The sequence below is a fragment of the Penicillium riverlandense genome, assembly GCF_028828495.1.
Source record: "Penicillium riverlandense strain IBT 135883 chromosome Unknown utg000003l_segment0_segment0, whole genome shotgun sequence".
Classification (NCBI taxonomy): Eukaryota; Fungi; Ascomycota; class Eurotiomycetes; order Eurotiales; family Aspergillaceae; genus Penicillium; species Penicillium riverlandense.
The window spans coordinates 1,730,783-1,758,722 of NW_026643196.1; the positions used below are offsets into that span (position 1 = coordinate 1,730,783).

At 54.1% G+C, this 27,940-nt stretch overlaps 10 protein-coding genes across 10 annotated transcripts; 7 read left to right on the forward strand and 3 right to left on the reverse strand.

The window, feature by feature from the left end:
• Window positions 1-494: 494 nt before the first annotated feature.
• Window positions 495-2,362, forward strand: N7474_004348 (putative capsule-associated protein CAP1; the record flags this gene model as incomplete). Its single annotated transcript, XM_057195763.1, has 2 exons — window positions 495-2,245; window positions 2,311-2,362. The coding sequence occupies 2 exons, from the start codon at window positions 495-497 to the stop codon at window positions 2,360-2,362; spliced, it is 1,803 nt and encodes a 600-aa protein (XP_057053159.1).
• A 404-nt stretch (window positions 2,363-2,766) lies between these two features.
• Window positions 2,767-4,381, forward strand: N7474_004349 (alpha/beta fold hydrolase; the record flags this gene model as incomplete). Its single annotated transcript, XM_057195764.1, has 3 exons — window positions 2,767-2,914; window positions 3,037-3,515; window positions 3,569-4,381. The coding sequence occupies 3 exons, from the start codon at window positions 2,767-2,769 to the stop codon at window positions 4,379-4,381; spliced, it is 1,440 nt and encodes a 479-aa protein (XP_057053160.1).
• Window positions 4,382-5,150: 769 nt separating this feature from the next.
• N7474_004350 (uncharacterized protein) lies at window positions 5,151-7,695 on the forward strand (the record flags this gene model as incomplete). Its single annotated transcript, XM_057195765.1, has 7 exons — window positions 5,151-5,183; window positions 5,250-5,277; window positions 5,330-5,436; window positions 5,489-6,073; window positions 6,128-6,726; window positions 6,779-7,463; window positions 7,531-7,695. The coding sequence occupies 7 exons, from the start codon at window positions 5,151-5,153 to the stop codon at window positions 7,693-7,695; spliced, it is 2,202 nt and encodes a 733-aa protein (XP_057053161.1).
• Window positions 7,696-8,212: 517 nt separating this feature from the next.
• N7474_004351 (putative cysteine dioxygenase Cdo1) lies at window positions 8,213-9,120 on the reverse strand (the record flags this gene model as incomplete). The annotated part of the gene is made up of 4 exons (XM_057195766.1): window positions 8,213-8,346; window positions 8,412-8,481; window positions 8,524-8,661; window positions 8,857-9,120. 4 exons carry the CDS (start codon window positions 9,118-9,120, stop codon window positions 8,213-8,215), a joined length of 606 nt encoding a protein of 201 aa, XP_057053162.1.
• A 488-nt stretch (window positions 9,121-9,608) lies between these two features.
• Window positions 9,609-11,160, forward strand: N7474_004352 (GTP-binding protein RBG1; the record flags this gene model as incomplete). The annotated part of the gene is made up of 9 exons (XM_057195767.1): window positions 9,609-9,629; window positions 9,694-9,757; window positions 9,819-9,893; window positions 9,957-9,993; window positions 10,047-10,117; window positions 10,172-10,513; window positions 10,570-10,916; window positions 10,970-11,090; window positions 11,141-11,160. 9 exons carry the CDS (start codon window positions 9,609-9,611, stop codon window positions 11,158-11,160), a joined length of 1,098 nt encoding a protein of 365 aa, XP_057053163.1.
• A 4,922-nt stretch (window positions 11,161-16,082) lies between these two features.
• Window positions 16,083-17,834, forward strand: N7474_004353 (uncharacterized protein; the record flags this gene model as incomplete). Its single annotated transcript, XM_057195768.1, has 3 exons — window positions 16,083-16,536; window positions 16,584-16,605; window positions 16,682-17,834. The coding sequence occupies 3 exons, from the start codon at window positions 16,083-16,085 to the stop codon at window positions 17,832-17,834; spliced, it is 1,629 nt and encodes a 542-aa protein (XP_057053164.1).
• Window positions 17,835-18,877: 1,043 nt separating this feature from the next.
• Window positions 18,878-22,286, reverse strand: N7474_004354 (PXA domain-containing protein; the record flags this gene model as incomplete). The annotated part of the gene is made up of 4 exons (XM_057195769.1): window positions 18,878-19,820; window positions 20,899-21,211; window positions 21,300-21,707; window positions 21,773-22,286. The coding sequence occupies 4 exons, from the start codon at window positions 22,284-22,286 to the stop codon at window positions 18,878-18,880; spliced, it is 2,178 nt and encodes a 725-aa protein (XP_057053165.1).
• A 242-nt stretch (window positions 22,287-22,528) lies between these two features.
• N7474_004355 (uridine-cytidine N-ribohydrolase) lies at window positions 22,529-23,891 on the forward strand (the record flags this gene model as incomplete). Its single annotated transcript, XM_057195770.1, has 5 exons — window positions 22,529-22,565; window positions 22,617-22,624; window positions 22,680-22,884; window positions 22,955-23,271; window positions 23,343-23,891. The coding sequence occupies 5 exons, from the start codon at window positions 22,529-22,531 to the stop codon at window positions 23,889-23,891; spliced, it is 1,116 nt and encodes a 371-aa protein (XP_057053166.1).
• A 191-nt stretch (window positions 23,892-24,082) lies between these two features.
• Window positions 24,083-25,294, reverse strand: N7474_004356 (mandelate racemase/muconate lactonizing enzyme family protein; the record flags this gene model as incomplete). The annotated part of the gene is made up of 2 exons (XM_057195771.1): window positions 24,083-25,058; window positions 25,119-25,294. The coding sequence occupies 2 exons, from the start codon at window positions 25,292-25,294 to the stop codon at window positions 24,083-24,085; spliced, it is 1,152 nt and encodes a 383-aa protein (XP_057053167.1).
• Window positions 25,295-25,926: 632 nt separating this feature from the next.
• Window positions 25,927-27,799, forward strand: N7474_004357 (GID4/VID24 family protein; the record flags this gene model as incomplete). The annotated part of the gene is made up of 2 exons (XM_057195772.1): window positions 25,927-27,559; window positions 27,609-27,799. 2 exons carry the CDS (start codon window positions 25,927-25,929, stop codon window positions 27,797-27,799), a joined length of 1,824 nt encoding a protein of 607 aa, XP_057053168.1.
• Window positions 27,800-27,940: the final 141 nt, after the last annotated feature.

The following is a 27,940-nucleotide window of genomic DNA, read 5'->3' on the forward strand; positions in this document are numbered from 1 at the left end:
GTCGGGGTTCAATTCCAATTCAAAGTATTCGTCGAAAAGAGAGGCTACAGTTCAAAAAAACAAACCAAAACACAAAAACGAAAACAAAGATAAGAGATTTATTATGTTCGGCTACATTTATAGTTGCTCACCCTTGTGAAAGATGGTCCAAATGGATATTTGTTGCAGGGGTAGCTAGCCGTGGCCATTTTTAGCCCATTATGGCGAGCACGCGAAGAATACCTAGCAGATCGGATCTTGCCACCGCTATCGTTTGACGCACGGATTTGCCTCCTGTAGAAGCGCAGTACACGAAACCCGGATTTGCTTCTTTATTTTCCCTACCCAAGTAACCCACTAACTACACTTAAACTGCGTGGCCGGCTCTTGGCATCCCCGGAGGCACTGAGTGAGAGCGCAAACCAACGCCTCCACCAACGCTTCCACCAACGCTTCCACTCTGTCTTTCACACACACTCTCCCTCTCTCCCTCTCCCCCTCTATGCCCTCCTTTTATGCCTCCCCCTAATGGCAGCATGCGCAAACAACGCCTAGTCTTCCTGCTGACCATCGTCGTCCTTGCATGCTTCACCCTCGTGCTCCTTCGTCCCTCCCAATCCCCAGCGCCACGCCTCGACCTCCCTCCGCCTGAACCCATTCAACACCCTCACACTCATGCGGGCCAGACCTCATTCCCGCCAGAGCAGGGCCACCCCATCAGCAGTCTGATCGAGAACGCGCAGCAGTCTTTTGACAATGTGCGCTTCCACCAGTCGAAGACCTTGGCCGAGGCCGTGAGCGAGTACGAGCGCCGCTACAAGATGCACCCGCCGCCACACTTCGACAAGTGGTTCGAGTTTGCCAAATCCAAGGGCGTTCAGCTTGTCGACGAATTCGACTCCATCTACCATTCCCTCCTGCCCTTCTGGGGCCTCCCGCCCCAAACGATTCGCAAACGCGCACGAGAGGCGTTGGGGTTCGACAATGCGGTGATTGGCGTCTTGATTCGTGACGGCAAGGTCTCCTTGACGGACGGTGGCGGTGATGATCGCAAGTGGCAGCGCGACACCACGGTCGGCATGATGGCACAGTTTGTCAAGTACCTCCCGGACATGGATCTGGTCTTCAACATGCACGACGAACCGCGTGTGGTCATCCCCACGGAGGATCTTCAGCGGCTGGTGCAGAAGGCCAAGGACCAGGTGATTCCCGCCGCCTTCAAGAGCCCGTCTCCCACCAATTCGTGGTCTGCTCGGGCTTCCGATCTCAACAAGGGCGATCGCATTGACGAAGTGCGCACTACCCGCTTCAATCGGTTTGCGCACCAGCCGACCTGGACACACTCGCGCAACTCCTGTCCCGCGGATAGTCCCGCTCGCTCGCTTGAGGAAGATCCCATGGACGATGTCAGCTCCTACGCGCACGGCGAGCTGGGGTTTATTTACAACACCACGGCCTTCTCCGATATCTGTCACACCCCGTCCCTTCGCTACACCTACGGGTTCTTCGACCGACCCAATGCGTTTGATATCGTCCACGATTTGTTCCCTGTCTTCTCACAAAGCAAAATTTCCAGTTTCCAGGACATTCTCTACCCGAGTCCCTGGTACTTTGCCGATAAAGTCCCGTACGAAGGGCGCAAGGATATTGCCTGGGAGTCTAAATCGGACCGGATGTACTGGCGCGGCTCGACGACCGGCGGTTTTTCGCGTGCCGGCGGCTGGCGTCGTCAGCACCGGCAGCAGTTTGTCGACACGATTAGCTCCCTTGGCTCGGCCAAGATCCTTGCCCGACAGGAGGGCAACCAGTGGGTGTCGCAGGAGGTCAGCCGGGATACGTACCGCGATCTGTTTGATGTCAAGTTCACCTTCATCGGGCAGTGCGATCCCGAGGACTGCCATGCCCAGACGGAATACTTTGACGTGGTGAAAGCGGCCGGGCAACAGGATGCCTGGGCCCACAAATTCCTGGTCGATGTGGACGGCAATGCGTTCAGCGGGCGGTTCTACGCGTTCCTACTCAGCAACAGCTTCGTTTACAAGATTGCCATCTTCCGCGAGTGGCACGACGAGTGGCTCAAGCCGTGGGTGCACTATGTGCCCCTGAGCCTGAAGGGGGACGAATACGTGGAAAGCATGCGGTATTTCGCCCTGGAGGACGACGGCAAGAGGGCCGCGCCTCAGATTGCGGCCCAGGGCCAGCGCTGGGCGCAGCAAGTGCTCCGCAAAGAAGATTTGGAGGTTTGGTTCTTCCGGCTACTTCTCGAGTAAGTAATGATCTTTCCCGCGCGGTTATCGGCGAGCCCAGTTGCTAACTAGTGGTCCACTGCAGGTACGGACGGCTGGTGGATGACCGGAGAGAGCAATTAGGCTTCTCCCTGTGAGATTTGCCCTAATTGCTTTCCCTTGTAGATGGCGTCATGTATATACTCGTTGCTTGTCGAGGACCTCTGCAGCTTTGTTTATTTCTTCTTTGTGCTGGTGCCTGCACCGACCCACCGTGTTTTAATACCCTTTGTCTTTTCATTTCATTTTCATCTCCATAACTCGATGTGCATGTGAAGAGGGAACCACTTGGCGTTGGGGGCCATTATTATGATTATACTTGTGTTGCCTATCTCGATTCCTATAGTTCCAGTCCAGTCCATGCACTGCATCGCCAAAAGGGCTGACTAACCCCATGACGCGCGAACCAGCAGCTCTCGTTTGCTTTTAAACACCCCTCGTCTGCCCCTTCACACCCCCTTTTCTCTCCATCTGCCTTCGTGTCACCGCGTAGGATTCCATCATGGCGAGTTTTGTGGCCCGCTCCCTCACCTCGGCCGCTGTCCTTGCCTATGGCTTCTTCACGGTAGTGCTCTACGGCTGCATTGCAGTCAAACGGGGGACCTTCTTCCAGCGGGCATCTGAGAAAGAGAAGTTGGAACTTCAGCTGGGTGAGTGCTGCTACAGCTCTATAGTTTCCGTCACGACGATGCCTTCCCCCGACATTCCATATGCCCCAGACACCCAACCATGAAGCAACCCATCACTGATCCACGCCACTCCCTCATTCCAGCTCGTGACCGACTCTGGAACCTCTCCAAAGACTGGTCCGGCCTGTCTCACCACATTATAACCCTCCGCAGCGGTTTCCAATTCCATTTCGTCAGCAACGACGCCCCTGCCACGCCCGCCGCCTTGAAATCCTCCAAACCTTTAGTAATCCTTGTGCATGGCTTCCCCGATAGCTGGGCGGTATGGCGCCAACTCATGAGCTCCCCCTCTTTGCAGAAGACGGCGACTCTCGTTGCCATTGACCTGCCGGGCTATGGAGGCACAGATAGTCTGGACACGTACTCGTCGACGAATGTCTATGAAAAAGTGACGGAGCTCATTGTGGCGCTGCGGGTTCAATATGGGGTGGATCAAGGTGAGGAGAGCAACAAGAAGAAGACTATTGTCGTTGGGCATGACTGGGGATGTGTGGTGTGTATGCGGCTTGCTGCTGAGGCGCCGTCTCTGGCGCATCGATTCATCCTGACCAATGGGCCATTGGTGAGATCTACAGTTGACCCAATTCTTTGACGGTGATGGCTAACCTCTCGCAGGTGCATTTGGTTGAATCTAATATCCGCCGCATGCTCTCCTCGTCCCTCAAGATGTTCAAGACCGCCTTGCGCTCTCCTCTCCAATCCCGCACCCCGCTAGTCCAAGCATTTCGCTCCCTGGCCCCCCTGTTCCGCCAGCTGGTTCTGTCCGGATACATTTTCGCTTTCCAATTGCCTTTTCCCGTTGTCGAGTACTTCATGCTCGGCGGCAACTACTCCCTGATGAAGGGCATCCACAAAGCATCCATTGGCAAGGCCGAACTCACCCCGGTTGACGCAGCCGAGTCCATGGCCAGCGGCATGGGTCCATCCGCCGCTGAGAGCCGGACGCAGACTGCATCGGGGGATACATACCCCTCAACGCTCCACGACGAGCGGGCATACGCGTCGCTGAACCACAAAGTGTGCTATTACCGTGACGGCGCGGCCACCGGGCGCTGGCAGAAATCCCTCGAGACCATCGCTAGCTTGCACAGTCTTGGGGGAGGGCACGAGCTGCGCCGGACCAGCAGCGGAGCCGGCCTCTTTGACGAGGAGGCCCCCGGTGTGCTCAAGGCCAGCTCCACGATCATCTGGGGCCAGAAAGACATTGCGCTCGACCCGCACATCTGTCTAGATGGCATCGCCGACTACCTGGTGCATGGTAGCCAGGTCGTGATGCTCCCGGAGTCGGGTCATTGGACCCCCGTTGAGACGGAGAGCCGTGCGGCTCTCGAGAAGACCATTGAGTGGGCTGCTTTGGGCGAGAAGCAGGATGTTGGTGTTGCTGTCCAGGCGGCGTACCCGAATGCCAAGGTGACTGTTCGTCGATGAGGGTGGAAATGGCTAGAGCATGATAACGAATGAGTTTTCTTTTTGACTTTATCTTTACGTGTTCCTGGGTCGGATCTTGTACGACTACGTATCGCGGGGCTTGCCCCGTGTTGGATTGTGTTTCAGGTAAAGCATTAACTATTATTTCGGTCATACATTATTCCCTAATAAAAGTGTAGTTTGTGGTAAATCCCGACCTAAGGCAGAATGTGGTAGAACTCCGTAATTGACCCGGTGAGGGGAAGGTCGAGATCGACACCGTTGGCTTTTTCTCTCTCACGTCCGTTCTTCTCTTTCTTCCTCTTCGTGTTGTGTCTTTGGTGTTTGTTGTCCACTCATTCGATCCACTGGGTTTCCCCGTTCGGTCTTGACCCACTCAAGCTCTTCTCGGAGCTTCCCCTCTCCAATCCACCTTCTCCGTTCCTCACCCTCTCTCCCCTGATCGCCACATTGACCAAGTACCCCTCGCACAAGCCACCCGACCACGATGCAGCACCTCTGAAAGCCGATTGTTTTCGTCTGTTCGAACCTGCGTCGGGCCCAGGTACCACCACAGCGAGCTGTTGGCGGGCAGGCCCGGTCCGAACGGCGGTGGTCACTGCGAAAGAGTAACAATAACCGGGTTAAATATATCCACGCCCCTCCTATATCGCTTTTCTTGAGACTTTTTCCTTTCCTTTTCCCTTTGTTTCCATTCATTTCTCGCGAGTTTTGTCCCGCCCAGCGGATTCGATTGGTGCTTCCCTCGAGCTGAGGAGCTGTGGGCGCGATGGATTCCGACGGTGATGCTGTCTACTGCACGGTCAGTTAGGCCCCTTCGGCCTGCTCCACTTAGACCTGTTGGCTGATACAGCAATGACGACGGTAGCTTCTCTTGAGCGATCATTACCTACCGGGTAAGAAATTTCTTCTCGATGGTGTTCGAAATTTGATTGCTGACTTGGCCAGGTGCTATGGTCCTGGCCCATTCCTTGCGTGACAATGGGACCAAAGCGAAGCTAGTTGCGCTTTTCACTCCGGATACACTACAGACAGCGACGGTCAATGAATTAAGGGTGTGTTTTGTTGGAGAGGGTTCTCGCCCAAAAGCTAACCTTGTGTCTCAAGACCGTCTACGATGAGCTTGTCCCAGTACACTCAATAGCGAACAGCACGCCCGCCAATCTCTGGCTCATGGAACGTCCCGACCTGGTCACGACATTCACCAAGATTGAGCTCTGGCGACTGACTCAATATCGTCGCATTGTATATATCGACTGCGATGTCGTGGCCATGCGAGCTCCCGACGAGCTTCTGTCTCTGGAAGCAGACTTTGCCGCTGCACCGGACGTTGGGTGGCCGGATTGCTTCAATAGTGGACTCATGGTCCTCCGACCCAACTTGCAGGACTACTATGCCCTGAAGGCGCTCGCTGACCGAGGCATCAGCTTCGATGGCGCTGACCAAGGACTGCTGAATATGCACTTCCGGGACTGGCACCGATTGAGCTTTACATATAACTGTACCCCGAGCGCTAACTACCAGTATATCCCGGCCTACAAGCATTTCCAGAGCACTATCAGTCTGATCCACTTCATTGGCGCGCAGAAGCCGTGGACCTTGCCAAGACAGGTGGTTCCGCTCGAGTCGCCATATAATCAGCTCCTGGCTCATTGGTGGGGTATCTACGATAAGCATTACCGTCCGCCTTTTGTCAGTTTGGTTTGCTCCTCAGAGTATTGATGTCGGCTGATCATGTGTGTTTAGGTAACCGCGCATCAGCCTCACAATCCCCCGTCCTATTCATCAGGCGGCCATTATGTGCCTGCTGCGGAGATGGGGACAGGGACCGGTCCAGTCCAGAGCACCCGCCGAGCTACAAGCGGACTTGCTATATTTCAGGATGAGTGGCCAGAGAAACACCAGGTTCATTCTCCAGATGTCCCCGCCAGCTCTCATCACGAAGAAACACCATTGCTTGTCTCAACCCAGGGCGTGCCGCCAGATACCCAACAGACGCACCCTATCGGACATCATACAGATTACAGCACAGGCACGGTAGTGTCACTTCCAGTTCCAGTTTTGAGTGTCGTCCCCCAATATGTACGGGGAGAAGAGCATGTTTCGACCTACATTCCTCCACTGCCACATGCATCAGCGCCTATCATTTCGCATGAAACCCAACCAAGTCTTGAAGTACAAAACCAGCCAGCACATACGCATCATATACCCCATGAAGATGGCATTCAGCAACCACAACCAACGAGGCCTGTACCGCCAGTGGATGAGCCGTATCAGCGACCTCCTTCTCCGACACCAGCATCCCCGATATTCGAAGCCCCCAAGGCAGAATGGGATGCATCACGGTATGAAACCTGCGTGATATTTGCCCACAATGGCCATGCTTACACATGACAGGGAGCCTCCGCCATTGAATTCTAAGCCTGAAGGGATCAGCTTACAACAGAAGACATACACCATGTCGAAGGATACTGAGCTCTTCCAGCCTCCTCCATCGTACCCAGAAGCCCCAAGGAATATGTACTACCAAGTGCCAGTGACTAGACCAGAACCAAAAAAGCTCGCACAGCTGTTCCCCTGGGAGGGCCGCGCACCGAAACCGACCCGCGTTTTTGCAGAGGAGTTTCCACGTCCTGAAGTTTCATCTCCAAACCCAGTCTCTGAGCTAGCCACTGGCACAGCGGAATCTGCCATGGAGCCGTCACTCTCCCCTCAATCCGCGACGCAAGCGTCCGAAAGCTGGGACTCATACACTCGCTCCAACGCGTGGGACGAGGACCCGGATATCCAGCGGTACATGCACTCAATGCAACAAGCGCGCCGCGGCCGACCACAAGTGATATCAGGCTCTGGATCTAGTCCTCCCCTCACAGGTTCAGCAACGGATCACATCCCCGTCCCAGCATCCAGCAGACCCAGCATCAAGCTCACCGACTTCCCCACCGAAGTCGAACGCCCCAGTCTACCCGTAACACCCGCGCCAATCCACCCCTCCTTTTTCAGCGGAGCAGATGATGATGATGACGAGGACCGCGCCACGGCCCTGCCGATTGCAGAGGGCGTCCCTAGCCAGGAGGACTGGGTGGGTGTCACAGCTGATGCGTTTTCTCACCTGCTCACAGCAACGTACTTATTGTGGCGATCTACAGAATCCCCTCGTCCGGCTCGAGGAGCTGCGCCGCCGGCAGTCCGACGTTTTGGGTGATCCGGAGCACGTGCTTAGTCGGCTTGTTGCATGGGAAGCTCGTGCGGATCAGGCAGGTGATGGTTCGGGGGGTGAGAGGAGCAGTGAGACCGATGATCGGGGGAGGTAGTTGTTGGGATAATTGTGGATGGAAGTTGGTAGGGAGATCGTATTGTGACAGTATTCGATGTATTCATTCCGAAGTTGCATAGGATAGGGTGATGCCTGGCTGTGTTGAGAAAATCTGCATGTAGTGATATTGGGAGAATGGTATCAATGCTACAACATAGTAAAGGCATAGAAGAGAAGCAGACGGATGTGCCTTCGAATGCAAACGGAGTATCAATGGTTTTATCTAAGGCTAATGTTAATGCTAGAACCGAACTTCAGTCTCTATTTACAAAGAACACCGAGCCGGTATGAATAGTCGGGGAAAAAAGTAGAAGCGAGAGAAACGGAGAAATGCCCAGCCACAAGAATGCACAGAGCCAAAAAAAGTCAGGGTAAACGCCAAGGGACGTTAGTGGTATCACACAAGAAAGGATTTGCAGGGAATAAGCATAGAGAGGAAGGAGAGGAACGAAGAGAATAGAATACAGTTGCCAATCCCGAGAAAGAAACGCAAGGAGCCAAGCTATCACAGAGACCTATGCTTGCTCTACGTCCTTGTAGCGTAGACCGCGGAAAGAGTAGAAGTTGCTCTGCTTGATGTGCTTTGCTTTGCCGGTCTTTTCGTCGTAGAGGCAGAAGCCGTGAATCGCGGCGTTTGGAGGCGTATACACTACTTGGTTATCAGCTCCCGCGTTCTTCGTGATCAACGTATTATCAAAGGGAGAGTAGACGTACGGTGCAAAGAGACGGCAAAATGATCAGGGTCAGGATTGGAGATCCGGTGGAGACCAAGCTGGGGTTTGATCTGTTAACTTGGTTGTCAATGTTCGAGGGGATGTTAATTTACCTTATCGGACATGTAGGTAACTTGGTTCTCGCCATACATGGTCTCTTTCGTGATCTGTGGCGGCGAGGTCTGTCCGTGCTCAATCTTCTCCTTGTCTGGCCACGAGTAGAGGGTTTCTTGGAGCTTGCCCTTGAGAACCTAAGCGGAGATATGGGTTAGTTAAGGAAACTTTGGTTGGACTTGAGAGAATGCTTGCCTTCATCACACAGTGCGCATTGGCGTGGTCATGGATTGCGCTGCCTTTCCCAGGACTCCAAACGAGTATCAACTAAAGTAATGCATTTGAATTAGCCCATCCATACCTATCTCCGCACAACTGCCATTAGAACTCACCAGATTGCTCTTGCCATTTCCCTCGTCAATCAAGTTCCGCGTGTAGGTTCGACTGAAATCACCCAACGCATATGAGCCCCAATCCTCTTCGTTGGAGACATATCCATCCATCAACTTTTGGATGTCCACCGGGTCGACATCGTCCGAGTCGAGCCCTGAACTTGGACCCAGTGCGGCGCTGAGATCTCGCACCAGCTTCTCGAAAGAATCGCCGTCATTGGTAGCGCCAGACGGCGAGCTGGGATTGCTGTCGATGAATGGCATGGCTTGTGCGCTGAAGAAGGTGGGTGTTGTTCGCAGGTGTTCAATTTCACGATCGCTTCAGAATGGCCAGGCCCGTCTGAAGGAAAGGAACAAACGGCGGCGAGGTCGAATGAGGCAGGCAATGACAGGTTGTCTGCACTGGATTTTCTGCTCTGCTGTGACGGCCAAGTCTTCACCGGGATCAGACTCTGCAGTGGAACAAGGCAGCTCGTCTCAATCGATTGAAAGGCGAAAGAAAGTGTTGCCGCCGGCCGATAAGGCGATAAGGCGATTGATGCCTGTCTACCCAGGCCGAAGTATGACATAATACCTGCCTGAGGCCTTCACCCCGCCCTGACTAAGGGACTTCAAAGATTGTCTTTCTTCACACTCCACCAAGACAGACACACTTCACCCTCACTGCACAGCTGAGAGAGACGCATTCCAGTCTGGTCTGCGTCTTTGCATTACATCTCCTGTTTCAAGCGCTGCGTGGCTAAACCGCCAAAATGTCGACCACCATTGAAAAGGTTCGTGCCATGGCCCTTTGGACCCTCTTCCGCCACTGACAATGTTTTTTTTCCGCGCCTTCAGATCAAAGAGATCGAGTCCGAGATGGCTCGGACTCAGAAGAACAAAAATACCTCCTTCCACTTGGGTATGCTCGCAGAGGAATACTGGCAGTTCGAGTACCGAAGAGGGACTGACAATTGGGGCAGGCCAACTGAAGGCAAAACTTGCTAAGCTGAAGCGAGAGCTTTTGACTCCGACCAGCGGTGGCGGCGGCGGTGGTGGTGAGTCTCGTCTTCATACCTGGCACGAGCAAAGAGTCAATGGCTAACATGGGAGTCTTTCAGCTGGTTTCGATGTCGCGCGGACTGGTGTTGCGAGTGTGTAGGTTTTTGCTGGAATTTATATCGATAGAAACCGGACTCATGACTATCTAGTGGCTTTATCGGTTTTCCATCCGTCGGCAAGAGTACTTTGATGAGCAGGCTGACAGGCCAGCACTCGGAAGGTGGGTTTTCAAGAATTCCACGTGAGGTATTCGATTTCTAACGTGCCTTTATAGCTGCGGCCTACGAGTTCACGACCCTCACGACTGTCCCCGGTCAGGTCATGTACAATGGTGCTAAGATTCAGATTCTTGATCTGCCCGGTATTATCCAAGGTGCCAAAGACGGCAAAGGTCGTGGTCGACAGGTCATTGCAGTAGCCAAGACTTGCAATCTGATCTTCATCGTTCTCGATGTGAACAAGCCCTTGGTCGACAAACGAGTCATTGAGAATGAATTGGAGGGATTCGGCATTCGAATCAACAAATCACCACCCAACATCGTATTCAAGAAGAAGGACAAGGGTGGAATTGCGATCACAAGCACCGTGCCATTGACGAATATCACACCCGAGGCAAGTACCTGTGGAGGGAACGTCAAGGCATTGCTAACGCACAAACACAGGAGATCAAAGCCGTGTTGAACGAGTACAAAATTTCGTCTGCCGATATCTCCATTCGGTGTGATGCCACAATTGACGACCTGATTGACATTCTGGAAGCCAAGAGCCGCAGCTATATTCCCGTTGTCTATGCTCTGAACAAGATCGATTCCATTTCTATTGAAGAGTTGGATCTTATTTACCGGATCCCCAACGCTTGCCCTATCAGTTCGGAGCACGGGTGGAACGTTGACGAGCTGATGGAGATGATGTGGGAGAAGCTCCAATTGCGCCGAATCTATACAAAGCCCAAGGGCAGGGCACCTGACTACAGCGCACCCGTTGTGCTCCGATCCAACGCGTGTACTGTCGAGGATTTCGTACGGATCCCTTGCCTATAGCCCATCGGAGATATTACGCTAACTATGAACAGTGTAATGCTATTCACCGCACGATCAAAGATCAGTTCAAACAAGCCATCGTGTACGGCCGTTCCGTGAAACACCAACCGCAGCGAGTTGGTCTCGCGCACGAGCTTGCCGACGAGGATATCGGTGCGTGACCTTGATGTTTTTGGAACCCGAAAGCTAACTGTTGGCGATAGTTTCAATTGTCAAGCGATAAAGCATTCCGACCAACTTTTTGGGCCATCACAGTCCGTGTGCGAGGGCGGTGATACCGGCGGTGGCAGGTGATAGACTGTGCCAGAAGTCTCTCCTGCCTATTGCAACCATGCTGACAGGTGCGGCGGCCTCCTGGACCACAGCTTGTCCGTAATTCGCCACCTCCCTCGAGCGCGGTTGGACGGTCAAGCGTCAACCTCGCACGACCAGCCGAGCTCCTCACCCATGGAACGCGAGTCTCAGAGTTATTGGTTTGGGGAAGATTGATCACTGGGCTGTGAGCGAGAGCCGGCTCTCTGCGCCGCGTCTTCCCAGCTTACTTTGATTGTGATTTTCGTCCCTGTTGCCGCAACGGCCTCAGGGGGTGTTCAGCAGCGTGACTTGGGTATAGACCATCTCGGAGACTCGCCAAATTCGAGAAGTGTCCAGGAGATCGCATACCCGGTGGTTCCAGCGACCATTTCCCTGGTTGGTTAGGCCGGTTTGGCTTTGGCCTGTGCATGTTCTTTCTGTCTTTGTTCAAGTGGCCTTGAAAGCGACCAGTTCCTATTGTTATGATGATCCTCATTATTGGTGTTATTCCCTTAGCCTGAATATTCAGCAATACAAACAAATAAAAGTTCTAGATCGAGGTCTTCCTTCTTCCCGTCCCGGCCGGCGGGGCGTTTGAATTGACTTGTTCCTCAAAGAGAGACGATCAAAGGAAACAAAAATGCTTTTGGTACCGTAGTTCAGACGGACAGGCAATAATACGCCACCATGCCTCTCGGCGCTCCGAAGATGGGCGTAGCGAGCCGTGAATTTCTGGATGCTCGCAAATGGCGCCCCTGTATATAGCATAATTCGGTGTACTATAGCCCATCAGGCGAGCCCGATTATTATTCCTTATTCCATCCCCTCTCACCACCGCAGGTCCCTGCTTTGGCGCAAAATGCAGTAGTCCATGGCGAACAGGGCATCCCACCCGATTGGCGCGTTTGGGAAAAATCTCACGCCGTCCTGCATTATTCCACCCTGCCCGGTATTGATCCTCAGATGTCTCATTCTGATCCACAACTGTTTCCAGAAAAGGATTGCTGCTGAGTCTACACAGGGTCTGGAAGTCCCCCTCCCACGTTTTGGCCACTGCCGATCTACCGGAGACTTCGCTCAGACCTTGGGGGCTCCCGGAATGGATAGCCTCGATGGGCTGAAGGCAATTATGGTGTGCAGAGCGGGTGTCGAAAAGGGCCGCGGCCCTTTCGGCCCGCACTGACCTACAGCTACTGACAGCTTCTCGATACGGCATAGCAACGCTGGCCGTGAGTGTCGCTCATTACCAAGTGGCTGACACAAACAACCACCTCGTTCTCCGATAGGCACTCCGCCAGAAATGGAGAAGCATGCAATACTCAAAAATAAGTGACATGTCGACAGGGGGCACGTTCAGTCTGACATCTCGGATAATTTCCTGCTCTTGACGAATGCGAGGGTGCTTGCCCTAGTCGTCCGCCATTTTGCTCGGTACCAAATTTGGATCGACTGCTAGCGGACAGAAGTACCGGGTCTCGACCGAAGCTCTCTTTGCGCCTCCAGGATCAGGTTCCAGCAGGATTTGCCATCTGTTCGTTTTCGTTCTCGACCACGAGCGTATCCACTGGGCGAAAAACAAGCGGTGAATATTGGTCGGATTGGAGATGTTTATCTGATCCCCCCTCCTCGGAGACAGACTGGGCATCAACCCTAGCATCAACCCTAGCTTCACTCTAGCTTCGTGCGGAGACTCTCGGGGAGTCCGTAGTCTCCAGCAAGTGGAGCATCTCCCGTCGCTAGGTTCACTGGGTGCACGATCTGGTCCGTTCTCAGATACAGGATCGGCAAGATTCCCATCCTATGACTCTACGTACTATGTACTACTTGATCATGATTCCAGACACCGCACGCACTTCTATCAGGTGACTGTTTTGGCACCGATGCCGGCTTCCACGTCTTCTCGTGGGAGATCCATCAGAAATCCCCGTCGCATCGCATTGCATTGCATGGCATGCCAGCCGGGATTAAGGCACCATCGTCACAGGCACCCTGACAGGACGGGTTGTTTACAAAAACCCCCAACGGATCCCCAATAGGGCTGGTTCGTCCGCTTTTTTGCTCACCTCCACGCCTCCACCGGGGCACGGTCCATTCTCTATCCGGGAAAGGAAGGATCCGTTTCTGCAGCCGAGACTAGATCGACACCATACATCTTCAGCTCCGGTCTCCAGGCTTGTTTGCAAGCGCAGTCATTATTGCCCATGAGCAAGGCTGTCGATCGGTACCTGACCGAGCCCAACCACCCCTGGCCGGTGTAACCAAACTGACCCTTGCACAGGCACTACTTTGTGTCCCCCGAACCTTCTGTTACCGAAGTCTACCCTTATTTCCTGAAGCACAAAAAGAGGCAAAGATGGATGACACCCGTCCTTACAGTGCACATATAGGAGATTTTGATCCAGGCTGGTCTAACCTCTTGTGTCTTTACCCAGGACCTTTCTGGATCCGGACGTACTAGGGCCGATGGGCTAGCTTACACTCCTTGCCCTAAAAGGGTCATCCGAAATCGCCCATCGATGGCGTCAGCCCATCCTGCTGATCTGAGGCGATTGCATCGCCGACCGTCGAGACAGGGAGGGATTCGTGATTGGCGAGGTCTTCCACAACTCGCATCACTAGCCGGCTGTCGAGTTCTGTGCATACTGCAACAGAATAGGCAACGGCAACAAGCAGGATGGCCACCGGCGACACCGAATCAGAAATTCGGATTGTCCCTGGGCGTCAAATATTTTTATGCAATTTGTCAGACGAGGGTCTCTTTGTTCCATGGTCGACGAGATATTCCACTCTTCACTTCGAGAAGGAACCCCATAAGAAAACCCTCATAATTCTCGAAGAGACTGCTTGCCCTCGTTGTGTTTTTGAGACCAAGCGGGGTGGATTGATCATTCGAGGCCGTGGATACTACCCTGACCATGTTCCAATGCAAAAGAACGAGTCCCGGGCTCATAGTGGGCGATGCTATGAAGTATCTGAGAGTAAATGTAGAACGATTAGGAAGGAGTTGGAGAGCCATAATGGAGCATTTATTGGACAACGTGGTTACACTTTCCACATAACCGTGCTCACCTCACCCTCCGCCCGCAAAGCAAGAGGTATCCTGGGGGAATACAATAATATACCGAAGGTTTCCGGGCCGGATAGCGCAGCGGGTCTCAGGGCCGGTGGGGAATAATAACTAGCGCCAGCGCCTCGCCGGGAGATCATTGGCAGCTCAGACTTGTCGACCTCCGCCAACCAGTCTGGCCAGCAGGCTCTTCTGCCCTGTGATAGGGCCAACCCCGGCGAGCTTGTTCGGCCCTTGTATCGAGATGTATCGATCGCAGGCGAATCGACACGGGAGATTGGCCCGTCGCAGAGCTGGTCCATGCTGCTCCTCATTTGCTTACTGGCCGTGTGATCGTGCGCGGAAGTCTTCTGCGTTGAAACTCCGCAGATCGTGGGACTGCTGCTGATGATTCCAGCCCCTTCAATAGTTATTCACTTGCGCCCGGAAAGCGTCTCGTTTTCTGGGTTATCGAGGAGCGGGCAGTGCAAGTCTCTCGGTTCCCTCAGGAGGCAGAAGGCGTCATATGGCCGGCCCATGTCTCTCGGGTTTCTGCCAGGATAGAGACCATCGTGTCGCCCAGTTTGCGCCCCCAGCCTCGATCCACTTGATCGCCCTCCAGGCTTCCTTCGCCCGGATGTCATGCGCGCTTTGGGTTCAGCGGTTTATTGATCCGCTAAGTTGGCCTTCAGCAAATCATGGATCCCTCTTCCGGGAGCTTCACCTCACATGGTCGTGTTTGATCAGCCCCCGCCACAGATGATCTACCCTGGTTGATTCGAAAGCCTCTCCATGATTCCTGGCTTTCCAGCCCCCGAAAACGGCCGGTTGCCGTAGAAAGGATCAGACATTTGCCGTCGACGAGTGAAGACTCAGAAGTGACAGCGGCCTCGCCGAGAGGGCTGTAGCTTTCTTCCTGTTGCCCCCGCAGAGTGTCTTCCTGGCGCACGAGTTGGGTACCTATCGCAATGCAGCATGGCAGTATCGCTACCTAACTGGCCTTGCTCTACTGCTGGGCTTCATTCCGGAGCAACCCTATGGAGCAAGGCGAAGGCCGCTTGGTCTACACTAGACACGAGAATCATCATGATCATCCTGGAGTTCCCGCGGTAGCCTCCCAGAAAGAAGACAGTTTCCATACGGTACAGCGTCCTGGTAATACCCAGACCTTCCTGATCGTGATACTAATTGGGCCTGAGCAAATGCAACCAACCCCTGCCGCAATATATCGACCCTTGGGCCAACCAGACGCCTTCCATGGGCCAGGGATTTTTTTTAAAATAATAGTAATATTTATTCTCTATTTTTCCTTCTTCTGGCTGGGGTGGCTTTTTGAGCCGTGCAGCCAATCATTAGGCCCAGCAGCCCGATTCCCTCTGGCGGGTGAAGGGTTATCATGGATATTCTCGTGCCAGTCAGTTGCAATCGAGATTTCAGTCGTTCTGTAAATCCACGCGATACTCCCTGATCGCCCTAGCGGTCTCGGGACTCTGATTTCTTTTTAACTCCGCCCATTGCCTTACCCGCATGCCCACGCTACCCTTCTTATCACTCTTCGTGCATATTGTATACATACCTCACTCCCTCTTCCAGTAGCTGGCTGATAGCTCGCGCTTTCTCTCTCTCTTTTTTCTACACGGTACCAGACTCTCGCTGCCTGTACTTCTAGCCGGCTCGTGGGTTGCGCGGAGGATCATGCATTATCATCTCTGCTTGTCTTACCGTTAGACTTGTCTCACCGTTTCCCCGGAGTTTTGTTTTGCTGTTTTATTTCGCTCTGTGTCTACCCGCAGGACCCGTCTTCTATGGAGGACTCTCCCACCATGGAGACGGAGACGCACCATGCGCCAGACAGTGAATTCGGCCATTCACCATGGGTCGACCTCGGCGCGTTTACTTCTCCTCAGAATTCTCCCCCAATGCCAGAGTACAGCGGGTTCGACTATGGCCCGTCATCACTGATGGCTGTTGACACTGCCTCTTATGGCATGTCAATACCCCCGCCTTACGCCTCCATGCCGTTAGCCATGCCCTCCCATTCCTGGCCCAGCATGCTCGCCAACCAATCGCCATTTCACGAGTCGGGAATGCCGCCTGCTCCTGTCCCAACGTCGGTCTCGCCTTCGGCGCCGATGCCTCCCATCCGGAGAACATCGACGGGAGGGTCGACGCCGCGCAGAACTCTGACCGATGAGGACCGGCGGCTAATGTGTCTTTACCATGAAGAGAACAAGACGGCCAAACAGACCGACATTGGAGGTATGTTTTCAATGCTACTGGATGGACTATTGCTAATTGAAATCCAGCATTGTTTGGTGTGGAAAGAAGGTATTTTGGCCCTCAGTGAAAATAGCCCTAACCTATGCTCAGAGGACTTTTATTCTGACAAACGGTGTGAAAATAGCACGGTTTCCAAAGTGTTGCGCCAGAAAGAGAAATATCTCAATCGCGATGACGGTAACCGTTCGCCTATCAAGCGGGCCAAGGGTCGAGTCCCCGATATCGAGAAAGCCTTGACCAACTGGGCGAGGAACTACCAGCGGCAAGGATTCCCTCTGAGCGATGAGATGATCAAAGAGAAGGCGCTGTTCTTTGCCAGCACATGTGGATGTCCTGAGGGCAAAGACAAGGTGCTCACCTCGGCCTGGCTGGAGAAGTTCAAGAACAAGAACAACCTCGCTGGCGCCAAAGCGCGCAAGGGATCCATCGACGTACGCAGCGGATCGAACAGTCCGACGCGCATCACCACAGACTCGGCTGGCGAATCTACTGGCAACAGCCCTAGAGGGCTTTCTCCTTCATCTCCGGATGGCTTGCCTGCGTCTTCGCCTTTGTCCCCGACACTCAGCCAGGAAGGCAAGAAGGAACGGACTGATAGCGTGCCTGATCTTTCGGGTGGGTACCAGCATCATAATTCCAAGAGTACCGCCTCGCTAGATACCAGCTCTTCCACGGGAATGACTAGCCCAGCCTCGACTCTCGTCTCAGACAGCCCCTTCACCCCGACAAGCCAGTCCCGGCTCCCTACATCCGTGCCAGGGAATCGACCTCGCAGCCAAACACTCCCCCTTGTCCCCATCGACCCCAGCTTACTAGCCCACGACGAGTCAATTGACCCGCAGTACACAAAGGCAAGCCTCCACCGATCCATCTCGGTTGCTACTGTCGAGTCTCCTTTGGAAATGGACGACCATCATGACACCGGCAGCAACCAGCCCAACGTGATCAAGCGCAACCGCAGCAACCCCGAAATCAAGACCAAGGCCATGCAACCGCCTCCGCCATCCTTCTCCAAGTCCAACACCGTTTCTCCGATCCTCTCGCCAGGCTCGCCCACGCAGGACGAGGCGCGCCGTGCTCTGGAGCTGGTGATGAATTACTTCCAGCAGCAGCCTGCTGGACTCCAGGCTCAGGAGTATTTCACCATCGGCAAGCTGATGGAGCGCCTTGAGCTCGCGAAGAACCAGCAGAATACCGTACTTTGTGGTCTGCCGAGGATCGACGAGCATGACGTCCCTCGCATGAGCAAGAAGAGGAGCATTCACAATCTGGGCTAAATCCCTCCACATCTATATATCTTTTGCATTATTTCCCTCTATGCCTTTCCTTGACATGCCCTCTCCCTCTACACCGACAGCAACTCACCCCCAGCTTGCATGCAGTTTACTGTGATTTCCCCCTTTGCTACAGTTATGTTGTATTGCCCCCACCTCTTCCTCCATTTTCCTATGTTCGGGTGGCTTATTTGATATCCCTCACCTCGAATTCTGTTTTATATTCTTTTCTTCTCTTTTCCTCCCGCTGGCTCAGGAGAGAGTCGGCGGCACCAGGATCGGACAGCCAAAATCTGGAATTTTATACACTGTCTGAGGGCAACCTCGATATTGACTCTTTCAATGAGTGGGCTTTTTGGAACCGGATTGGCGCTGGACGACTTCGCTTCCTGGTCTTTTTTGCCCTTTTCTCATTATCACTCACACCTCTTCTCCGTGTCTCCATTGTTCAATCTGGGCTAGGGTGCATATGTATCGCGCAGGCATCTCCGCGCGCAGGCTTCGTGGACGCGCTGCATATAATTAGACCGACAGGTCCGGTCTGTCTCTGAGTTCAGCTCTTTTTCTTTATGGGACACATACGGAGATGGGGATACGGGAGAATAGGGGGAACTGACCGTCGGAGTTTTTGATCACTGGAACCTGATCTTTCGGAGAACTGATTTACGTGGAGTTTTGACTTGGTCCTTTTCCATGCTTCGGTGCTTCGGTTCGATGGTGCTGTTGCTGAGCAACCAGTACCTCCACCATTCTTTCATATCCCATTTCTTTTTGACCATCGCCTGGCCTCTGCTGGGCAGTGTACTGCATTCTAACTCTCCCTCACTTTATATCTCCTATCCTCTGTCTCTGTGCTCTTGTTACCCCCTTTATTTTATCTAAACTCGGCCGCTCGCGCGGGAAGAACATTGGTAATTTTGCTGACATCTTGCGTATACACGAACTGAGCATTTTATCTTCATCTTCTTCCTTTCATTATGTACTACGTAAAACTCAATAGTTATGTCCAGAAAGACGTCTCCTTCATTAAGACCTGTGCTTTGCATTCAGCCGGCTGACATGGGAGCCACGCCACGGTCCTCCATCAAATCTGCAATGCTGCGCTCCGATAACTCAGGGAGCAGTCTAGCCAGGACAGTCTCAACGATGGAATATACGAGGTGCTTATTGCAATAGTCATCCTCAAAGAGATCAAGCAGGTCTTGCTCTATGGACTCAAGAAGATGCAACTCCTCCGGATCAACAATTACACCAGGCTGGTCCATATGCAGCCTTTCAGTGGAGGCACGATCATTCGTAGGCGACGTCGGTGAAGAGGCCACGCCAGCCCCATTCGCCTGAGCAGACGCTGATCGCGGTCGATGATCACCGGTCTCGACCTCGATGGAGGGTGGAACCCGGGAGTTAGCGGTGACGGAGGACGAACTCCTGCTGGTTGAGCTGCAGGTACCATCACCATCGCCAGTCACCGGCCTTGGAGCCGCCGGGGACGAAACGCCAAAGAAGGTTCGTGCGACGCGGCGTGGGATCACCGAAAGCAAGCTGGTCGCACATTGCCGCTTGATCGCTGCGATCTCAGGATCAGATGGTCGAGCTCTTGTCCTGTCAGTATCGAGTATGGTGTTTGATGGCGTTGGGTGCGTGGCTGTCACGTCCGCTTTTGTCGAGGGAGAGGATACACCGGCAACACGGTCGGTGCCACTATGGCTCTGACTATTGCTGACATTACTTTTACCAGTGGCGCTGCTAGTAGCAGGAGGTTTCCTGATTGCCGCCGCAACGACAGAAGGGTTCGCGAGGGATTTTTGAGTGGATGCCGCGGGTTGCACAAACAGCTGCGGAGCGGGAGACGGGGCCCGTAGATTCACCGGTGTTATCTGCGACGGGGGACGGGCATTGGCCGGAAAGAGAGCGCTCCTGGTCGCACGGAGAATGTTGGGCAACAAAGTGGGGGTCAGCACGTACTTCTCGATGGTTTCCCGGAGGAATCTGTAGGAGTTAGCCAGATCTCAAGGCGTGACATTGGAAGAAAGCTGTTGGTTCGCAGATCATAAGGAATGACGAATGAAGAAAAAACCCCTTCTTCGACTGTGGAGAAGCGGAACGGTTGATGGCTACTTCCTTTTCGAGTCTACTCAACGCTAGAGAAAACTCAAGCTTGTCTAATCGAGGGAGTGCGGGCCCTCGCCAAAGTGGGGTTGAAGGACGGAGTAAGATCGAGGTTAGGCGTGAAAAGAGTGAGGAGCTTGGGCCAGCCCGTCATTGTGCACCGGGATGTCCATCCTTCAAGAAAAACAACCTTCAGGAGACTAGCACAAAGTGAGGCGACACCCCCTCTTCGGGAGGTAGCATCCAAGTAACGTGCCTGGACAAGGGCCTTGATGCATGAACCTCGGTCGTCCATCCACGACCGAAAAATCTCTACGCGAGGAATTTCGGTGATTGGACGATTCGCCAAGGGCTGGTCAGCATGCAAATTCTCAAAAAAGCATGGTCGGTTCTCTCGTCCATGCGAGGGCGATCGACCATCATGCGATTTCGGGTCCATGCGCATTCTGCCGAGATGGGTTTGATCGTCGCCCACTAGCCAGCCCTCGTCTGGAAGGAATCTTTGTTTTGCGCCGGGCGGGATAGTGCATGCAAATCAGACGTTTAGATCCTTGGTACCCGGATCGCAAATCCGTCGGGGCGTAAGATCAGCTGGAAAAAGTGGGCAATGAAGCGGCACGGAAAGGGCCGGGCCCCGGCGCAGTCATCATCCTGAGGGAGACAAAGCGAATCGCGGTGGGTAATCGAGGATCCTCGCATCGAAATGGACCAGGGTGTGTTGCGTTATGACGGTATGGATACCCGTAATACATAAACACGGTATGCGGATGCGGATCAAGTGATCGCCGCAGCATGCGAGCAAGACGCCTCCTTTGTGCAACCATGACACAGTCGTCGATCGAGTTCGGAGATTCAGCCGTTGCTCCACAGTCGAGAGGGTGAGGGCAGGTCCGAGACCTCGAGGGCACGGGGTGAAAGGGGACAAAGCTCTGAGGGACAAGAAGAACGTCAGACTCACCTATCAAGGACCCCGTCAGTGGCACCCAGTGTTCCCGGTCCCGCCAGTATCAGGTGTTGCGAGAGAGAGAGCAGTCCACCCATCCAGGGCATCCTTTGGGGGACGCCCAGCACCTGCGAGACCATGGAATACACCCGATAGTCCAACACCGGGCGCTTACCTGTGGCGCCATCTGATGACGCCTTCTCCTTCCGTATGTCCGGACCAGCGCTAAATGAAACACTGGTATGCGAATGACCTAGGGGTGGGCTCGATGCGACGCGGAAGAGGCCAGTCACGATAAACCGCAAGACAACATATCCAACGTAGATTCCTTGGAGGATGGCCCATATCCAAGCGGTGGCGGCGGGCTGAGCCTTTTTTTTGGCCGTTGGACGACTCGTCCCCGGTCGAAAGCAAACCGAACTGCTCTAGGCGACTGGTGGGAGTAGTGAGATCTGCTGCAGTCTCCTTGGAGGCCTTTCGTCTCATCGCCACGGCGAGCTTGGTAATGGTTTGCCAAAAGAACCAGCCTTCCGACATTCTGCCGCTGACTTCCTCTCCCAGAATGCGATCAGCAAGGACGTCGCCCACGAGAACCCGCAAGCTGCTATTCTCAAGATCCTCAGTCGGCAAAAGAACCGCCAGAGTGCCGTTGGCCAGCAGACGACGGTAGATGGCCTCATTCTCGCGCTGCGAGATGATGGTCTGTGGATCCGAGGAATCGGGGACAGGTGAAAAGCCCGGGTGAGGGTTCAACTCATGATAAAGTACGTGGTGTGAAGTTGACAGTCCCGAAAGATGGGATTGCCGCTTGGCTAGTCGGTAAGCTGAGGGTTGATATAATTAGCGGTTGGTTTTCCATCGCCACCGAGGATGAACAAGCAAATCTTACTCAGGACATGCGCTTCCACCAGCGCAGGAAGTTCATCGAGGACTAACTGAGCAACATCGATTCGACGTAGTCGCTGTTCAAGAGCTCGAGTGCAATGCGCGACCACCTGCAGGACCTCATTCACAAGAGCCTGGTCCGGTGTGATTTTGGAGTACCACGAATAGACAAAGTCTCTGATTATAATAGCAATGAAAGCGTAGAGTTGACGATCAACGTCATTGGAGCTTGTGAGAGGAGGCAGCAGCTCCTCCGGAGGCTGCGCAGAGGATGCGCCATAGGTGCCTGTCTGGGGACAGAGGACGCGCCGGATCAGGGCTATTGTGGTCTTGTCGCTGGCGGAATCGACCACATCTTCCCGGCTGGGGTCTCGTTGTATATGCAGGCGGGATGCAGGGCGTGAAGGGGGTTGCGGCGTGGCAGACGCAGGAACAGCGGTGGACCTGGAGCTGGACGTGGTCGGCCCAGCTTTAAGATGGGACAATGGGTGCAGACCGGGAGGACGAGAGTCGGTCATGGCATCACAGAGGGTGGATCGTGAGAGACCCTGAGGTGGAAAGGGGTGAATAAGAGGCCCTTGGGGCTCGACAAGAGAAGCAGCGTCGATCAAGGAGCTTTGGAGATGGGATGAAGGACCCTGATGAGGAAGGTAGTTAGGGCTTAGGGCTGGGTCTCTTATCGGATTGCGGGGAGACGACCGCGTTGACTTCTTTGTTTCTTTCTTATACTTGTCTCTGTCGCTCTCTCTATATATCAATCATGACCCCAATTCCCCTGTGGCTGGACTGTGATCCGGGTTAGTGTATATATCTCTTGTTCTGTACAGTATTCACTAACTCTCTCGCAGGCCACGATGTAAGCTGGACCTCTCCAGTCAGCGGAATGCTGATACTGACACCAAGATGTATAGGATGCCTTCGCCATCCTACTCGCAGCCCATCACCCGTCCCTCAATCTCCTGGGCATCACCACGATCCATGGAAACGCATCTCTAGAGAAGACAACCGTCAATACAGGCAGTATCCTCGAAGCAATCGGCAAGCCCGAGATCCCGGTCTACCCAGGGAGCCACAAGCCCTTCTGCCGCCCAGCCCTTCATGCTCCCGATATCCATGGTAAGACCAGACCAGACTCACACCAGCTAAAAGCACGGTCATGTTGACACGCTCTCCCGGGAGTTCCTAGGCGAATCCGGCCTGGATGGGACGGATCTCCTGCCCAAAGCATCTAGACCGCCTGTTACAGATAAGAACCCGATTTTGGCAATGCGAGATGCGCTCCTTGCCCAGCCAAAGGGGACGCCGTGGGTGGTTGCCACTGGAACCCTCACCAATGTGGCTTTGTTGTTTGCAACATTCCCCGAAGTGGCAGAGCATATTCAAGGTCTGAGCATCATGGGAGGTGCCATTGGCAACGGATTCACAACTGCGCCTATGAGTAGACTTCCGGGCGAGAAGTCCAGGGTTGGAAACGTGACGCCCTGGGCCGAGTTTAATCTTTACGTATGTTATAATATCGCTCTGCCCAGGTTGGCACGAACCGAAAAAACAACTGATCGAATTCTTTATCCCAGTGTGACCCAGAGTCCTCCGAGTCCATCTTCAGCAATGCTGTCCTTGCTCCAAAAACCACCATCATCACACTTGATCTCACCCACCAGGTGCTCGCCTCCCAAGCAGTGCAAACGCGCATCTTGCATGGCTCCAATGACCCATCGACGACACCGACAGTTCTCCGCCAAATTCTGCATGCGCTGCTAACCTTTTTCGCAGCAATGTACGAAAATGTGTTTGGTCTTGACGCCGGGCCTCCGTTGCACGACCCTCTGGCTGTAGCGGTGATTCTGTCGACGTTGAACCCGGCTTTTACCAAATCTCACCCCGGGCCAGCACTCACGTTTGACGACAAGGGTGGAGAGCGATTTGCTGTTAGTATTGTCACGGATGGTCGCCATGGCTCTGATGTGTCGACCACGGGACAGCTGGGACGCTCGCTTGCGGCACCGATTCAAGCGCCTGGTGTGGCGATTCCCAGGAGCGTTGATCTGGATGCATTTTGGGGCATGATTTTGCAGTGCGTCCAGTTGGCGGATGATTGCAACGCAGCTCGTGCAAGAAGGTAAGAACGCAATGTATAGAGAGGTATATGCTTTAGATTTCCTTGTGGCATACTTGGTATAGATTTGGACTGAGACTTTTGCATTGCTCGCATATACGGCTGTTTATTTGATAAAGATACTGGTACATGAACCTTTCTACCGGGTCTTTTTGTGAATATGATTTGTGACCACCTCTATGAAATCCCGAGAAAAAACTACCACTCGCGGATTGACCCATCAGGGCCATAGAACTCCTTGGGCAACCAAGGCTGGGTATTAGCAGCCTCACGCCGGACCACATCCTCATCGATCTCGATGCCCAGGCCAGGGGCATTCAAAGCCTCGACGTAACCATCATTCACATCGAACACAGAGGCATCCTTCACGTAGCTCGTAATATCCAAGTCACCAGCCTCCGTGTTATAGTGAATACCAATGCTCATCTCCTGGATCACAAAATTGGGAGTTGCTAGGTCGACTTGCATGCATGCCGCTAGAGCAATCGGCCCCAGCGGACAGTGAGGTGCAATAGCAACGTCGTATGTCTCTGCCATGGAAGCAATGCGCCGCAGCTCCGAGATGCCGCCACAGTGACTGATATCCGGCTGCAGGACATCAACGCTCGCATCCTCCAAGAAGCGTTTCACATCCCAACGACTGAAAAGCCGCTCGCCAAGGGCAATAGGGCAAGACACCTGATCCGCAAGCTGCTTGATACCCTCTGGATGCTCCGAGAGAAGAGGCTCTTCCAGAAATAGCGGACGGTGCGGCTCCAGTGCTTTCGCCAACTGCTTCGCCATGGGCTTGTGAAGACGGCCATGGAAGTCCAAGGCTGCGTCCAGCCCCAGCGCCTTGACCGTCTTCAAACGCTCCACACTCGAGTCCAACACGCTAGGCGAATCAAGCCAGTTCACATCCTCGGTGGCGTTCATCTTCACAGCCTTGAACCCCTGCGCCAGGCGTGCCTTGGCCGCGGCCTCCACATCGGCGGGGCGGTCGCCTCCAATCCAGGCGTACACGGACAGCTTGTTGCGGACCTTGCCGCCGAGGAGTTGGTGCACGGGGACGCCGAGACGACGGCCCTTCAGGTCCCACAGAGCAATGTCAATCCCGGAGATGGCGGACATGAATACGGGGCCGCCGCGGTAGAAACCCAGACGCCAGGCCATTTGCCAGATGTGCTCGATGTTGCTGTTGATAGTCCGTTAGTTTTGAGTTTCGGGGTGTATAGAGTAGAAAGAAGAAACATACTCGGCTTCGTAGCCTTCGAATCTCTTGCACAGGGCATTGAGTGTGCCCTCGACAGCTTCAGTGTGGCCCTCCAGCGTGCTCTCGCCCCATCCATACTGGCCCTCCTCGTCCGTAATCTTGACGAACAGCCACCGGGGCAACACCCGGAAGTATTCGATGCTCGTGATCTTGACCATTTTCGGCTCGCACAATGGCAACAATGTGGAAATTGGGTTCTGCAGCGTTGACGAAGCGTGGGATACTTAAAAAACCCCACGGGCCGGGCCCAGGAACCCCCACGAGCCGAGAAACCGTCGGACTTGTTCCGTCCTCCTGGACCGGTCTGCCGAATGATCTGACTCGGCAACCCCAGTCCGGCAGATCAGGATCTCGGTGATAGCAGGGATCGGTCGTCGGGCCTGTCCGTGAGTATAGTTAAGGACTCGGAAGGGAGTTCCAGTTCGGGACCTATTTCTCTTTGTCATGGCACTGGTGATTGGCTGTCTGGCCTGGGGATTTTTCCCCTTGCGCCCGTTGCCCGCGGGCAAGACGGGGGGACCTTTATACTCGTCGGGCGAGGTGACAATTCGACATAGCCAACATGAACATTGGGGTTGGTCAAATATAAACGCCTGGTCAATTTGGCTCGGTGGAAAGGGAAAACAACAACACCCAGAACGTCATTTTCCCTTCTCCACAACCTCGGGATCTTCCTCCTCTGGATCTCACTTAGTTTCATCTCCTCCATACACCTCCTCCATACACTTCCCCTGGATGTCCGCTATCCCCTTTACCCTCGCGCCCACCCCTTGACGGCGGATCCCCCGAGATGCCGCCTCCCAACTCGGCGTCGGTATGTTTGTGTTGTTTCTTTCGGTGTCTGTGTCTGCTGTGGCGGCTAAATTCTTCCGAACAGGGCACTCCCTCCTACTCACCCACCACAATAGCCCTGGAGTCGCTGTCGCGATCCTCCATTCCCTCCCTTGCCCCTGTCGAACCCGAGAGTGCCCACGATGACAACGTGAGCTTTCTGCGCTCTCGTTCCGCCCTTCACAACCCGCTCCTCCCGACCCTCAGTCGACATCGCCGTCGGCGATATCAGCCGCCTCCGCAACCCCGTCCTAACGAGAGCGAAGATCAGATGGACCTGGATGACCCCAGCAGCCTCCGCATGTCGGTCGAGATCAACCGTCGCATTCCTATCGTCCGCCGGCAGCGAGAAGAGTCGACCAATATGCCAAACTACGAGGGCCGGCTGTCCAATCCTCGATCACTGTACGGCTGGGCTCCGGGGTCCGATGAAGAGGCGGAGGGCATTGCCGCCGCTGGCCGTGAGGAGGATTCGGACGACGAGCATCCGCGGCCGTTCCTGCATGCTATCTCAGATCGCAACACAACAACCGCGCGACCAAGACACGAGCCGACCGGCCGAACACCACCGATCATCGCAGCCGATGAGCCATCAGAAAGCAGCAGCAGCAGCAGCAGTAGTCGATTCCGGAATTCGCCCATCTCGACGATGGAGGCTCTGTTGCAGTCGGCGAGGCGACAACCGCGGTTATCACGGACCCGAACGCTAGAGACATATCTGATGGATCGGTATGGGGATCGCCAAAATCAGGATTCGGAGGAGTCAGAGCGTACAGGGGCGAGGGCGTACCGCTATGTACCCCCTGCGCGAGGTGACTCGCATCGCAACCTGACCCATAGTGACTTGCGCGCTCGCGCTACCGCTCATCGGCAGCTACACTCGGAGATCTCGGTGAATTGGCTCCTCAAGGATACGATCAACTACCTTGACCGTCTACGGTACTCGAATTCATACGAAGAAAGCATTAGCTCCGCTGCCGCGACCGGCTTCCTCTCTCTAGATGATTTCTCCTGGAAGGATGATGACGATTTTATTCTTGATACCAATACCCTGACCCCGCCGCCCGCATGCTCATGGCTCCGACCCGGCATGGTATTTTCAGGTTCGCAAAGAGCGGCAAGCGCGGGCTGTTCTGTCTTGTCCCAGCGTGTTTCAAGTCCAAACACCTCGAGTGACCCGGTGATTGTCAATGGGAGTGACAACACCCGGATCGGTGTCCATACAAGCAGCGGGCGTCGGTATCTAGCAAATGCTCGGGATGAGAATTGGCCGGTTAAAGTTACCATTCACAACATCAACTACCACGACATGACTCTGTCGGGCACAATGGAGGCGTACAATATCCCCGACAAAACATCACCCAGCCACGATGCGCACATTGTAACCTTTCTAGAAGGAGAGATCATCGACTTCAATGCACATACATTGGAAACCAAAAACTTCAAAGCGGACGCCGAGATCGACAGCACGTACTGGCGTGAATTGCAGCCGTTCAAGGACTTGAACGACACGGAGATGGTCAAGAGCCTCGTGAGTCGCAAGTGGATCACCGAAGAGCTTGCCAAGGGGTGGATTCTCATGCGATGGAAGGGTAAGTGCTATTGATTTCACCTAGTTTTTCTCAAGCTGACGATACCAAGAACGTTGTTTTATCACCCCGACCGATTCCCGTCAGGGCTTAACCATCTCCGGGTTCTACTATATTTCCCTGCGCCGCGACAACGGCCACGTTGAAGGTCTGTATTACGACCCTGGAAGTTCGCCGTACCAGCAATTATCTCTCGACCCCGAGACTGTCAAAATGACTCGGCCATCCTACGCCTTCCGATAGTTGGCTCCCATGACTCTGTATCATTTTTTCTCAGCATTCGTGAACGAAGGGCCCACTGTCTCGGGTCATCGATATCTACAATTTCCGTCTTTTATCTTCTAATTCGGAGTCAAGGCTTTTTTTGGTAGGAATGGTATGGAT